This window comes from Protomyctophum parallelum (assembly GCF_964188405.1).
Source record: "Protomyctophum parallelum genome assembly, chromosome: 17".
Lineage (NCBI taxonomy): Eukaryota > Metazoa > Chordata > Actinopteri > Myctophiformes > Myctophidae > Protomyctophum > Protomyctophum parallelum.
Genome location: NC_139719.1, coordinates 8191115 through 8205247, shown reverse-complemented (window position 1 = coordinate 8205247; position 14133 = coordinate 8191115). Strand labels below are relative to the sequence as shown.

Genomic DNA, 14133 nt, shown 5'->3' with positions numbered 1-14133 from the left:
GATCTATAAGCTCACAGCGCAATGCAATTTGCTTGTAGATCTGCTTTTTTTTCTTCCTGACCTTGTTTAGTCTGGCTCCTGACTAAGGAAATCCAATAAACGAAATGACATTAAAACTCTTCAAAACTAAACCCGAAATGGAAAACAGAAATTCCAAACGAAATCAAAGGAATGAACGACGCGACACTATAATAATAACTATCCCACCACCTTCCTTTCTTTCCCGCTGCCATAGGCCATCCTGAAGCGCAGCCTGAAGCCCACCTGTGCCATTCTGCCCCTGATGAAGAGAGGCCACGCCAACAACCTGGAGTTCTTCCTCTCGCACGTCGGCAAGCTCCACATGAGCGGGTCCGTAGCTGCCTCGCAATGCGCTGCATCACATCACACGTGCTGTATAGAGCAGGGGTTCTCAACCTGGGGTGTCGCGACTATCACTTTGAGTTAACCACATTCAGCCTGCCTTTCCTACTGTATATTGGGCAAGTAATTATTGTCAAAAAATGTTCTACAAGCTCACAAAGCATCGTATCGTGACACATTGTTTCGCTTGTTGATCAGCTTTCTTCCTGCAACACTCTTGTATGACAAAGTATAAAATAGGACTTAAAGGACAACTTTAGTTTTTTTTCAAACAAGGTTCATGTTTTAGGTTGTTATTAGAGAAACTAAAAGGTCAGTGTTAATTTTCTTTCATTTGCTGCTTTCTTTTGTTTTGGGGATTTTAGCAGTTTTTGACAGGGGGGGGGGGGGGGGGCATTCGAGCATGGGGCTAAATATGTATTTTTTTACAAAATATTATGGCGATTATTTTTTTTTATTATTTACTATAGTCCTAATAAACCCCAAGAAATTACATCTGACCACAAAAGATCACGGGATCTATTGAATGTGACAAACTGACATATTCAGCCTATACACACAGTATAAGCCTTCCCCCAGTAGGCTACCTTCACATTCAGTAGATCCTGTGATCTTCTGTGGCCAGATGTAATTTCCTGGCGTTTATTAGGACTATAGTAAATAATACAAAAATAAATCACCATCAAATGTTGTAAAAAAATACATATTTAGCCCCATGCTCGAATGCCCCCGCCCCCCTGTCAAAAAGAGCTAAAATCCCTAAAACGAAAGAAAGCTGCAAATGAAAAAATAAATTGACTCATCTTTTACTTTCTCTAATAACAACCTAAAACATGAACCTTGGTTGAAAAAAACTAAAGTTGTCCATTAAGTGGATAACGGAAAACAATGATAACATCTAATATAATAATTTAATAAATAAATACAAATGTATTTTGTTCCGATCAGTCGGTGCCAGCAATGCTTTTACTGGATTAAACTGAAAACCGGAGTCGCTTCTGTTATATTATTTTTATTCTGGGCGTTGGCCCCCCAGACAAGAAGCTCTGCTGTACACCGTGAATCTTCCCCCTTTGTCATAATTATTTCCTACTCTTCATGGTTTGTTTTCTGCGCAGCATCAGTGTGAATATTAACCGCCTGAGTCCGTCTGTGGAGTACCCGGTGCCATGTGGCACTCCGCTGATCTCCCCCCTGGTGCAGTGGGACCACACCCAGACCTGGGACGTCCCAAAGGCAGAGGACTTCCCCTGTGGCTCTGGGGGATCTACGTCTGCCACGGTCTACAATATTGGTGAGAATGCAGTAGTGTGTAGTCCCCAGATACGCTATATACTGTAGTAGGGCTGTCCCCGACTAAGGATTTGTATAGTCGACTGATAGATGAATACATTTGCTGTTAGTCGACTAATAGTCGACTGAGCAAAAAAAAAAAAAAAAAAAAAACTTGTATATAAAAATACAATATTTACAAAAATATACAAAAATATTGTATTATTCCACTAGGTCTGTGGGGGACATAAACACATTTGAACATTCTGACTGTTCAAATCTTTTTTTTTAACAACTGAGAGGCTTGTCATTAGCCAGATGTAGCACAGCAGGTGAGATTGAGATTCTGGATTCTTATCAGGCCAGCGCACTTGTGCGATTCAAGTCACAGGCAGTGGCACATTGCCACACAGGCAGACACACTCCACATGCACATTGGATATTTGAACAGTCAGAATGTTCAAATGTGTTTATGTCCCCCACAGTCCTAGTGGAATAATACAATATTTTTGTAATATTTTTGTAAATATTGTATTTTTATATTTAAAAAAAATGGATTTTCTTTTTTTATTTTTTTTTATGAACATCGACTAAGAGGTGGTCAGTCGACTATTCGACTAATCGAGGTCAGCCCTAATACGTAGTATGCCGTGCCGACGTTTTTTGAGAAAAAAAAAATGCTGTCTGCTAATCCATTTCCATCCATTGACCACGAGCGAGTGTGTATAGCCTAATACGCGCGCAGGGAATAATTATTGTATACCGTCTGCTTGCTCTGGCACAGAATCACTTGCTGTACATGTGAGGAAAATGTGCTTAAATGTCATCCAATCCGACTCGCTCCCTCCATGACACAGACATCAACCCAGAGTCCCCAGACTACTACATGTTGGGTCACTGCATCGACGGCCGTGTCCTCTACCCGGCGACCGGCTACCTGGTGCTGGCCTGGAGGACCTTGATGAGGAGCCTGGGCGTCGTCATGGAAACCACCCCCGTGACCTTTGAGGACGTCACCATCCACAGGGCCACCATCCTGCCCAAGACTGGTGAGGGCAAACATTCTGAACTGTATATTTTACATGTGATGAACTGAGTTATTTCTGTTGCTTTAATCCTTCACTAAAACACGTTTAAGCTGACTTGACAAGGTGTTTATGGTTTTATTCTCGCCAACAAGGGTTTCTATTTTATTATGCAAGTCCTGTGTACGGTTTAAAGTGGTTAAACTCATTAAAACAAAAGGAGGAATAATATTTCTCTGATAGACAAGAGTCTACCTGGCACCCCTACTACTAATAATGCGAATGGACAACGGCGATGATGAATTCTGTATCATATTATGTTATAAATGGATTGTGTCAACATGTGGAGAATACATGATTTGATATTGATTTTCATCGATTTTCTTCTTTCTCGTATACATGTATTTCTGTCTCTCGCAGGCTCGGTTCAGTTGGAGGTGCGTCTTATGCCTGCCACCAACAAGTTTGAGGTCTCGGAGAATGGCAACTTGGCTGTCAGCGGTAGGTCATATCACAATCTCTATAAGAAAGAATAACTTCTAACTAATTCTGCTACTTTTGTCTACATACTGTAGTCTCACCTCATAACAATCGCAGGGCCTATCAGAGAAGCAGATTTTACGTTTCTCTCGTGCAATCAACATAAACATCAAATGAGTCCACTCACCCTTTGACCTACTGTATCACAATCCTCTGGTTTCATTTCCAGGTAAGGTGAGCATTCTGGAGGACGCAGCCTTGGATTCATTCCGCTCTCAGATTGCCAAGTCAACTGTTGGCAAGGAGGACAGCAACCCTAAAATGAAGCTTACAGCCCATGACATCTACAAAGAGCTGCGTCTCCGTGGTTATGACTACGGAAAGACCTTCCAGGGTATCCTCGAGTCTAACAATGCAGGTGTGTGTTTCTGTGTGTGTGTGTGTGTGTGTGTGTGTGTGCTTGGCTTCCACAAAATTCCACAAATTCTGTAGAAATGTCACTGGTGCGTCGTTTTCACTTTCTTCTATTGGCATGAATATTCTATCTTAAATTGTTTCTAAAGTTTCCAATTTTATAGGATACATTTTCCATATCTCCTCATAGTTGCGCTCTTCCAGTCACTATTAATAGATATAAATATGTGTGTCTGTTTTAATAATGAGTCTCTGGACAATAATGGTCAACTATTGATTTGACGGGAACAAATTCCCCCTCCCGTCGGTCCTCCAGATATCTTCCTATAGTGTTGTTTTTCATTTCACTTCAGCTCCTTACAGTGAAATTATAGGCCTCTGATGCACGTCCAGTGAGCGCTACATTGTTATTCCGTTCGTTCATCCTTCCAAGTCCACAGAAGACCTAATTAATGCCCACAATCAATGACGGGCAGATCGCTGATCAGGACCCCTCTCTCTTTCATGATTTTTTGATTACATTACAATATCTCTGCTTTATTTTCGATAGAGAGAGAGGGGGACAAAGAGAGACGGAGACTGAGGCGGAATCTATCGGCATTCGATGAGACGAGACTAATTAACGCTGCCGCTATCCTTGCTTGTGATTGGTTGTCCCAGGTGACAGTGGGAAACTGCAGTGGACGGGCAATTGGGTGACCTTGCTGGACACCATGTTGCAGATGATCGTGGTGGGCCTGTCCGGCCGTAGCCTGCGCCTCCCCACCAGGATCCGCTCTGTGTGTGTGGACCCCACCCTGCACCGGGAGAAGGTCTTGGACTACTCTGAGGGCAAGCAAGGTCTGTGTTATACAATAAATGATAAGAGGCACACGTTTTAGTTAGAATAAAAATAAAGATAAATCAAAACTATTTCAGCTAGATTAAATTAGTTCTTAGAGCGGGTTTGCTAGTTTTTAGTTTCGTTTTTTATTAGTTTTAGTGTTTTTATTAGTTTTTTTTTCATACTTTGGGATATTTGTCAGGTGCCAGATTAACCCATTCTGAACGGGCACCCATTTTGGTGTCAGCATCATGTTATGCTTTAGCTATTGAAAAATAGCAGATCTACAAGCTCATATCGCGCCACCGAGTGGCGCGATACGAGCTTGTAGGTCTGCTATTTTTGAAAAATTGAAGAGCGACTGACATTTCTAGAATCTCAGGTCAGAATGGGTTAATCAGACCAGTGTGTGTCCAGTGGAAACCTCGTATGAATCTGATCTCAGGTCAGAATGGGTTAACAAATGTCAGCGTAAGTAGGCCTATTGTGTAATAAAACTCTACTCGAGAAAAACTAATACTAAGGGCATTTTGTCTATAATTTCAGTTTTCTTTATTTCTTTTTTTAAACACACAATTCAATTTCGGTTAGTTATCGTTTTTCTTTTTATTTAGATATTTTTTTGCGGCTTACGCCTTTTATTGGTTTTTTGAAGGGACAGACAGTAGGCTGACAGGAAACTGAAAAGAGATGGGGGAAGACATGCCGTGTCGGGCTCGGGAGTCGAACCTGCGGCACACTGCCACTGGATTACCAGTCGGGTGCCCAGACGGTTACGCCACCGCCTGGGCAGTTATCGTTTTTTAACCCATTCTGACCTGAGGTCAGATTCATACGAGGTTTTCCGCCGGACACACACTGGTCTGATGAACCCATTCTGACCTGAGATCAGATTCTAAAAATGTCAGTCGTTCTTCGATTTTTCAAAAAATAGCAGACCTACAAGCTCGTATCGCGCCACTCGGTGGCGCGATATGAGCTTGTAGATCTGCTATTTTTCAATAGCTAAAGCACAACATGATGCTAACACCAAAATGGGTGCCCGGTCAGAATGGGTTAATTGTTTTTATTTAGTTTATTCTTTTTCTCAATTTTAGTTTTTGTTATTTCCGTCAACTATAATAACCTTGACTGGGACTCATTTACCCCAGTATTACCTTGAGTTTAGTATACTGAAAACTGGAATGGTCTCTTGACGTCGTTCTTCCTGTCCGCCCCACAGCTGTGGATGTCCATGTGGACCGTTGTCTTGACAACATAGTGGCCGGTGGCGTCCAGATCTGCGGCCTCCACGCCACCGTGGCACCACGTCGCCAACAGCAACAGAGCCCGCCCACACTGGAGGAGTTTGTCTTTGTCCCCTACGCGGAGGCGGACTGCCTGATGGCCAATGAGAAGCTGGCAGAGCAGCTTAGGTTCTGCAAAGGTACAAGAATTCACTTGGTCTTTCTGTGTTTAAAGGGACACTTCACCCTTTTTGCAAAAAAATATATGTCAATGACGTTTAGAAGCTTTAGAACACTTTCCTGGAGATCTTTATGTGTGTAATATGTGGTTTTAGATATTTTAGATTGTAGCAGTGAGCCTGTTGTCTCTGATGTCATGGACACTGGGCTCACTGAGACTACATGTTGTCTCAGTAAGACAGCTCTCCCCCTATCCACAAGGAGGAGCAGTGCACCAGAGAATTATGGGAATTGTAGTCCAGGAAGGTAGTGAGACCAGTGTCCATGACATCAGAGACAACGGGCTCACTGCTACAATCTAAAATAACTAAAACCACATATTACACACATAAATACCCCCAGGAAAGTGATCTAAAGCTTCTAAACGTCATTAACATATATTTTTTTGCAAAAAGGGTGAAGTGTCCCTTTAAGAGAAAATGCACAATTGGAATGAAAACTTAGATGATTGCTTGTTATCTCAGGTATTTGCTTGTTATTGCGTCTATGAGTGCCTTTTGTAGGATCTCATCTAGTTGTTAGCTATTGCTTAGATGAGCAAAGTCCATGCATACTGTACATCCGGCCGGCTATTGACCAGCTTCTTCGACCTGATATGATAATGTAATGTTATATATACAGTTAGCTTAGGCCAACTATGTTAACTATCATCAACCAGCTTAGTTTACTCAATTGTAAAACTAAGTAGTTTACTTAGTTTTACAATGGGGAATGAAGGGGTTGAGCAATGTTATAATTTCTCACTGTATCTTTTCACCATAATAAATACATTGCACTGTGGCCAACTGCTGACTCACAATCTTTGTTTCAAGGAAAGGAAACAGAAGTTCATATGGGTTGGAACAGTTGTTAATGTCGTTGTCGGTTTGGAAAACCCTCTATAACGGCAGTTTGTCCTACGCTGTTCCTGCAGGTTTGATCCACAAGCTGCAGTGTAAGCTGGCCTCCCACGGAGTCAAGCTGTCCATTCCCGGTCTGCAAGGGGTGTCCGATGCCCCGCTGCCCAGCCCGGAGCCCTCCGAGCCCGGCCTGGTGCGGCTGCTGGCGCTGCTGTGCAGCCTGGAGCTGAACGGTAACCTGCGGTCGGAGCTGGAGCAGACGGTGCAGAAGGAGAGGGGTTGCCTTCTCCAGGACCCCCTGCTGAGAGGCCTGCTGGACGCCTCCACCTTCAGACACTGTCTGGACATCGCCATGGAGAACTGCACACCTGGCAAGATCAAAGTCCTGGAGGTAAGAGTGCGTGTAACGTACTGTGTACGTACTGGCAGGATCCGCCGGGAGAAACTATGCGCAGCTGCGCGACATGAGACTAATTACTTAGAGCGACAGAGAGAGAGAGAGGAGCGTGTGTGTGTGTACATGTGTGCGTGTGTATGTCAATTTTACAAAGGTGCAGACGATCAGAAATCAGCAGAGAGTGAGCAATGTTTGCGCTACTCTATGCCGAATTGAAGTGGACTCAGACCCAGACTTTTCTTTCCTCCCTGGAAATAAAAACGTCTGTGTTTCCGAGGCTACTGATTGCCAAACAGTGGGTCGGTGGACCAATTTGTATGGGTGACGACTCGTGTGTGTGTGTGTATATATATATATATATATATATATATATATGGCAAAGCGACACGTTGTGAGCTTGTATATCTGCTATTTTCACTATTGTGGGTACCGTGTAATCTCTCTTTTGGGTCTCGACCTGAAAACTTTGGGAAGCACTGGGCTACACAATGCAATGAATTGAAATGTGTGTGTGATGTTATTTGCAAAAGGTACATTTATATAGCGTCTCCTTGTAGATACCGGATGTCAGTGGCTCACTCTCGTTTAGCACTCCACTTCCGCTGGTCTCTTGAGAAATTTGACATTGTGTATTATATTATTTACACAATAATTTGGCAGGCTCGATATTATTGCGCCTGTTGCCAACCACTGGCCTAGACTGTAATTTAAAACGAATTAATCTTTCAAAGGACTGCTGTGTTTTTTCTCTTTGTAAATAGGCCATCACAGAATAAAATGGATTTTTACATTTTTACCTTGCCGAATTTGAAAATGTTAACCCATTCTGAACGGGCACCCATTTTGGTGTTGGCATCATGTTATGCTTTAGCTATTGAAAAATAGCAGATCTACAAGCTCATATCGCGCCACCGAGTGGCGCGATACGAGCTTGTAGGTCTGCTATTTTTGAAAAATCTAAAAAAACGACTGACATTTTTAGAATCTGATCTCAGGTCAGAATGGGTTAATCAGACCAGTGTGTGTCCGGCGGAAACCTCGTATGAATCTGATCTCAGGTCAGAATGGGTTAATGTACCATTTTACTTCACTCTCAGGCTCTATCCGGCGACGGACAGCTCTTCTCCCACGCCGTGCCCTTCCTCAACATTCAGCCCATGATGCGCGTGGACTACACGGCCACGGACACCGCCCCAGACCTGCTGTCCCCGCTCCAGGCCAGCCTGGATGGGCTTGGCGTCACGGCGGCCCAGTGGGACCCTGTGACGGGCCCCGCTCCCAGTGGACTGGGCGGAGCAGACCTGGTGGTGTGTAACCACGCCTGGGGCACTCTGGGGCCAGAGCAGGCCGGGCAGCTGGTGGCCAACCTGGCCTCTGGAGCCAAGGAAGGGGGATTTGTCCTCCTCCACACCCTGCTGAAGGGAGAGACACTGGGAGAGACAGTGGCCTTCCTCTCCACCCCCTCACAGAGCACCAGCAACCAGCAAGGACTGCTCACGCAGGTTAGTAGTAGTGTTATTTCTCATGGGGATGGGGGGGGGGGGGGGGCTTTCCACAAAGCCAGGAAAAACACAATACAGGCTGTGTCAGTTAGAAAACCTCATTCTCCAGACAGGTTCAGTACTGTACGTGCACCACTGTCGTGGTTCAATTCCTGTCGGTCCGGTGTGGTCGACGTAATTTTAAGTGTTTCACTTTTTTGTTTTGTTATATAAAGGTATATAAAGGTATAAGGTCCAATCAAATTAAATCCACTTTATTTATAAAGCAAATGTAAGACGACAGGGGTGAACACTCAGTAACAAAATATATATACTATTGATACTATTGTTGAAGGGCATAGAAATATTTTTGTACACACTTTTTGTGGCTTGGCCAGGGATTAAATCCAGTCTCAAGGCAGACACTAACCACAAGGCCACTGAGCTGCATTTATTATTACTACTATTTATTATTAGGTTATTATTACTTATCTATATTTCCATATAGTAATGTTAATATTTAAATATAGTGTCCAACAAAAACAAAGTGCCATGACAAACAAAATGGTAGTCATACTCTACTTTTTTTGTTTTTTTTGTTTTCAGCAAGTTGGCTGAAAACTGGCCTTGCTATTACTCACACATTATTAGCCTGAAAGAGCCCTATGCTTTTATGGGCATAGAAGAACAGAACAAACTAGCGCTGGAAACCCTGACTCCGACTTCCTATTGGCTCACCAACCTATGAGCCCGCCTCCCCTCCCCTCCCCAGTAGAACTGAGCGGAGGACACTGACATGACATCACCAAAGTTTGAGCAACGTTATTGGTTTAACGAAATGCAAGGTTCACTCCCACTGCTATGTCACTTTCCCTGCTTGGCTCGCCCAGGCTTTTTTTTCCCCTTCAAAACACCAGCTGTTTCCAAAGCTACTTGCACATTAGCCTCAGAAACCCAGACATTTTTATTTACTTGCACATTAGACATTGTGTGAACCACTGGAGGTCGCCGTTTCCCCACTCTGTTTTAGTCCCTTTGCATTCAGATACATTGGGCTGTATTTTGCATCTTAAGTACCGGGTCTTATTACTTAACTTAAGACCTGGAGGTGTGATCAATGCCATTTGGCTATTCTGAGTGGCCAAAGAGCATTGACCACGCCTCCAGGTCTTAAGTTGTCTCTCCCTTCAATCAATATGGCAGCTAACTGTTCAGCACCAGCTTTATCACCCTGTCTGTCCAGTCCTTGAATCAGTCCAGAGCAAATAAAGGCTGGGCATGGGATGGCAATTTGAACACCTAGAAAGGCAGAAATGCTTTTCCGTTTTCACTTAAATCAGTAAAGCTGGATTTATATATTGCTGTGGGCAGGGACTCGCACGGACAAGCTCACACCGACACATCACACGCACAACACGGCATATATATGAGTGGCTCTCCTGGCCTCACTAGCAACACGTGGGAAGGTGTAATGCTGCGTTCACATGGGATCAGGCAAGCGGTAGGCAGCAAACGGCACCACATGCTGGACGGCACAGAATGGTAAAAAGATTAAATATTTTAACAATGATGCTGTTACTGTCGCCGGTTCTGGTTGCCGGGCTGCCGTGCCGCCCCGTTCTGTTTTAACGTCCTGCTCCCGTCCACTAAAATGTCTTCCGGTCTGCCGTCTTGCCTGATCCCATGTCAATGCAGCATAAGTGAGAGGTATATTTATTATCGTCATCTCCTTCTCCTCTCCTGCCAGGCTGAGTGGGAGAAGGTGTTCTCAGAGGCCTCTCTCACCCTGGCCGCTGTCAAGAAGTCCTTCTATGGCTCCGCTCTCTTCCTCTGTCGCCGCAAGTTACCCAGCAAGCAGCCCATCTTCATGGCTGTGGACGGCACAGACTACCAGTGGGTGGAAACTCTCAAGGTGAGCTCCTCAGTGTCTCTGTCAAATGTAACGTGATTACACGTCTGATTATATTTCTTGTATAACAACACCTGATTACGTTCTAGTTTAGGCTGGCTACTGATTGTACATTCAATCATGGCCTTTGTCTGTATCCATAACACTGACTATAATCGTGTGTGTACTGTATATGTGTGTTTCTTGTCCAGACAACACTGGCTGAATCCTCGGACTCCCCTGTTTGGCTGACTGCCTCTCAGAGCCACTGTGGAGTTGTAGGAATGGTCAACTGTCTACGGCAAGAATCTGGGGGCAACCGCATACGGTAGGTTGCACACGTATACTGTATACAATAGGTATGTGTGGCACATCTGTCACCAAATGTACTACCGGTAACCGCTTCTCATCGATGTTTTCACCAGCTGTGCGTTTGTGTCCAACCTCGACGAATCATCAGCCGTGCCAACCCTGAAATCTACCCATAATTCCATGCAGTCCGTGCTGGAGGGGGATCTGGTCATGAACGTGTTCCGAGACGGGCACTGGGGCGTTTTCAGACACCAGCTCATCACTCAGGGTACCAAACTCCTCACACAATTTCATACATAGATCAAAATGCACACTGGGGCAGGGAATGTCATGAACCATTGAACCTATATGAACTATATCCTTCATTAACTGCCCGCCGGTGTCCTCCAGGGGTCTATACTCGGTCCCCTCCGTTTCCCCCTCTACACCAGATCTCTTCACCTATTTTCACTGAATGTTTGCCTATCCTCGGAAAAGGGAAACGAGGGGGTTTTGAGGTGACATTATTATGTGTTTTTGTCGCGGCAGATCTCAACGTGGAGTTGACGGAGCAGGCCTACGTCAACGTGTTGACCCGTGGGGACCTGTCGTCACTGCGCTGGATCGCCTCGCCTCTCCGCCATTTTGTGGCCACCGACCCCAACGTGCAGCTGTGTAGCGTCTACTACAGCTCCCTCAACTTCAGAGACATCATGCTGGCCACCGGCAAACTGCCGCCAGACGCCATTCCAGGTGCAGGCAACATAATAATGTATAAGTTCACATTTATAGCCTAAATTGGAAATAACTGAGGTAAAATTGTTATTTGTGCTATCTTATATTCTCTCGTTCCCTTTTATCTGTCACACACACACACACACACACACACACACACACACACACGTGCGTACTCTTAACCTTGCTCCTCCATCTCTCACATGGTAGGAGATCTTGCTCTGCAGCAGTGCATGCTGGGCATGGAGTTCTCCGGACGTGACCCTAGCGGTCGGCGTCTGATGGGCCTGCTGCCGGCTAAAGGCCTGGCCACCTGCGTAGACGCTGACAAGCGCTTCCTGTGGGATGTACCCTCCAGCTGGTTAGTAAACTGTGTGTGTGTGTGTGTGTGTGTGTGTGTGTGTGTGTGTGTGCGCGACGGAGAGTGCACACTTGAATGTATCAGTATGCTGCTAGCGCATGTGGTTTTTAATTATTTATACACTACACAACACTGTACACTTCACAACAACTTAACAAGTCGTACAGCAAAACACAGTAGCAAAGAATACAGATGCACAGATCAGCAAAAACAAGAAAGATTACCACACCGTGTTTAATACCACTGGGTAAGAAGAGGTGGACATGCAATCAATAAAACTGCAGGCTTTCCAGAGACAGGGCGTGTTCAATCCAATCCACTTTATTTATATAGCACGTTTCAAAACTCAGAGTTTACAAAGTGCTGTACAGGAGAAAAATTAAAACAAATGCACTAAAGCTACCACACAGAAAAACAACAGCGAGAAAACAAAGTACAAAAAGTGAAAACAGCTGAGACACAATACAGAAAGACAACAGAAAAGCAACAGCATCAGTGAGACAAAACATATACAAGGACCAAAGGAACTCAAGCGGGGTTAAAAGCCAAGGTATAGAGGTGGGTCTTTAGGCGAGATTTAAACGTCTCGATGGAAGGGGCCAATTTGACGTGGGAGGGGAGTGCGTTCCATAGTTTGGGGGCTACAACAGAAAAGGCTCGGTCGCCTCTGGACTTTAAGCGGGTCTTCTTTGTGACCCTGAGATTAAGCGAATACTGGACTACTCGCCCCGGTGCTTGCCCGTTTTTCCTCCCGGAATTTTCCCCAGTGAGGGGGATAACTTTGTAATATGCTATTGGCTGTTTGTATTCTTTTTGGAAAAATATAAAAAGATACTCCTGTGGAAAGGCTATATTATTTGACTTATATTGAACCTATAAACAATTTAGTATTATTTAGTGTAAGGTTTTGCCCCCTCAAATGGTACCTCGTCAGATAATCCCCACATATCCTACAACAACTTCTGTGAACAGACTTCACTCTAGTAGCTTTTCATCAATTATATTTGTACTTAGGCTGTTCTGCTGTCATGAAAGTTTATAGTTAGATAAATTCAAAGTCCAGCCGTCTGCTGTCCAGCCTCTCCCACCCCTCACTGGGGAAAATTCTGGGAGGAAAACAGAAACGGGGCGAGTAGTCTTGTTAACACCTTTTTGGGGGCCTAAAAATACACTTTCACACAAGATATCTCAAAATATAATGGGCAGATTGCCATGTAACTTATATTGAGACCCACCTCTTCAGACTCCATCTTAGCCCGTAGCACTTGCACTAGCCTCGGCGACCTCACAGGCGTATGCAAAGGCTAAACTTGGATAGCATTTTATGTAGACATTGCACTCTATAGTGTATACTCATAGCTTTACTGTACAGATTTTCTACTGTTAGATGCTAGGTTATTAGCTTCCGTATGATTCTTGATGACTATTCTTTTGTGTATTTGATGTATTACCATGTGTTGTTGCTTGCTTACTGTAAATCACTCTGGAATAAGTGCCTAAATTGTGTCCGTTTCCCCATGCAGGACTCTGGAACAGGCTGCATCAGTGCCAGTGGTCTACGCTACAGCCTACTACTCTCTGGTAGTGCGCGGCAGGCTCCGCCCAGGAGAGAGTGTGCTCATCCACTCAGGGTCAGGGGGCGTCGGCCAGGCAGCCATCGCTATCGCACTCAGCAAAAAGTGCAAGGTCTTCACGACAGTAGGTTAGTAGTACACTACGGCACACCTGCGCTGCACACACTGTCCCGTTTTCAAATAAATTGCTTCCATGCCGGCCAAGCCATGGACAAAAAGTGGTCAGTCAGACTGTATGTAATCGTCGAGACGAATTTATTTTTGGGGTACAAGAAACTAAATGCAATTGAGGTCCTCACAGTGCTGTGATAGGATAAAAGCTTGCAAATGCGTTGTGTGCTTGTAGATCTGCTATTTTCCCTCGTCTGGGTCCCGGATCTCGAGCTAAAGGGTTTGCGAACCACTGCTATTAGAGGTGCTCCAATCATCATCAGCCGTTGACTTGATTGGTGATCTGCAATTTACCCGATTTGGAGAAACCGATCTTTTATACCATTTAAGTGGTATAAAAGTCAATCGTATATATATATATATATATAGTATACTATCGTTTTGCATCTTTGTGACAGGCCTAAACATTCTCCCCTTCCTCCCCACACATAATCATTTTCGAAATATTCACATCTTCCAATTACGTACAAGATCGGTATCAGTCGATTGTGAGAAAAACCATCTGGGATCGGTCCCAAGAAACCTGATCTGAGCATGGCTATAAAGCATAGCC

General features: G+C 44.4%; 1 protein-coding gene across 2 annotated transcripts in view; it reads left to right on the top strand.

The window, feature by feature from the left end:
- The window catches only part of fasn (fatty acid synthase), a 57886-nt gene that overhangs the window by 23710 nt on the left and 20043 nt on the right, over positions 1-14133 (top strand). For both annotated transcript variants that reach the window (XM_083787198.1, XM_083787197.1), the window contains exons 16-30: positions 236-351; positions 1482-1657; positions 2493-2684; positions 3081-3161; positions 3370-3558; positions 4215-4394; positions 5600-5803; positions 6757-7073; positions 8177-8581; positions 10308-10472; positions 10661-10776; positions 10874-11028; positions 11289-11492; positions 11685-11835; positions 13359-13537. In XM_083787198.1, the coding sequence (XP_083643324.1) occupies positions 236-351; positions 1482-1657; positions 2493-2684; positions 3081-3161; positions 3370-3558; positions 4215-4394; positions 5600-5803; positions 6757-7073; positions 8177-8581; positions 10308-10472; positions 10661-10776; positions 10874-11028; positions 11289-11492; positions 11685-11835; positions 13359-13537 (2830 nt within the window). The remainder of the gene's footprint in view (positions 1-235; positions 352-1481; positions 1658-2492; positions 2685-3080; positions 3162-3369; positions 3559-4214; positions 4395-5599; positions 5804-6756; positions 7074-8176; positions 8582-10307; positions 10473-10660; positions 10777-10873; positions 11029-11288; positions 11493-11684; positions 11836-13358; positions 13538-14133) is intronic.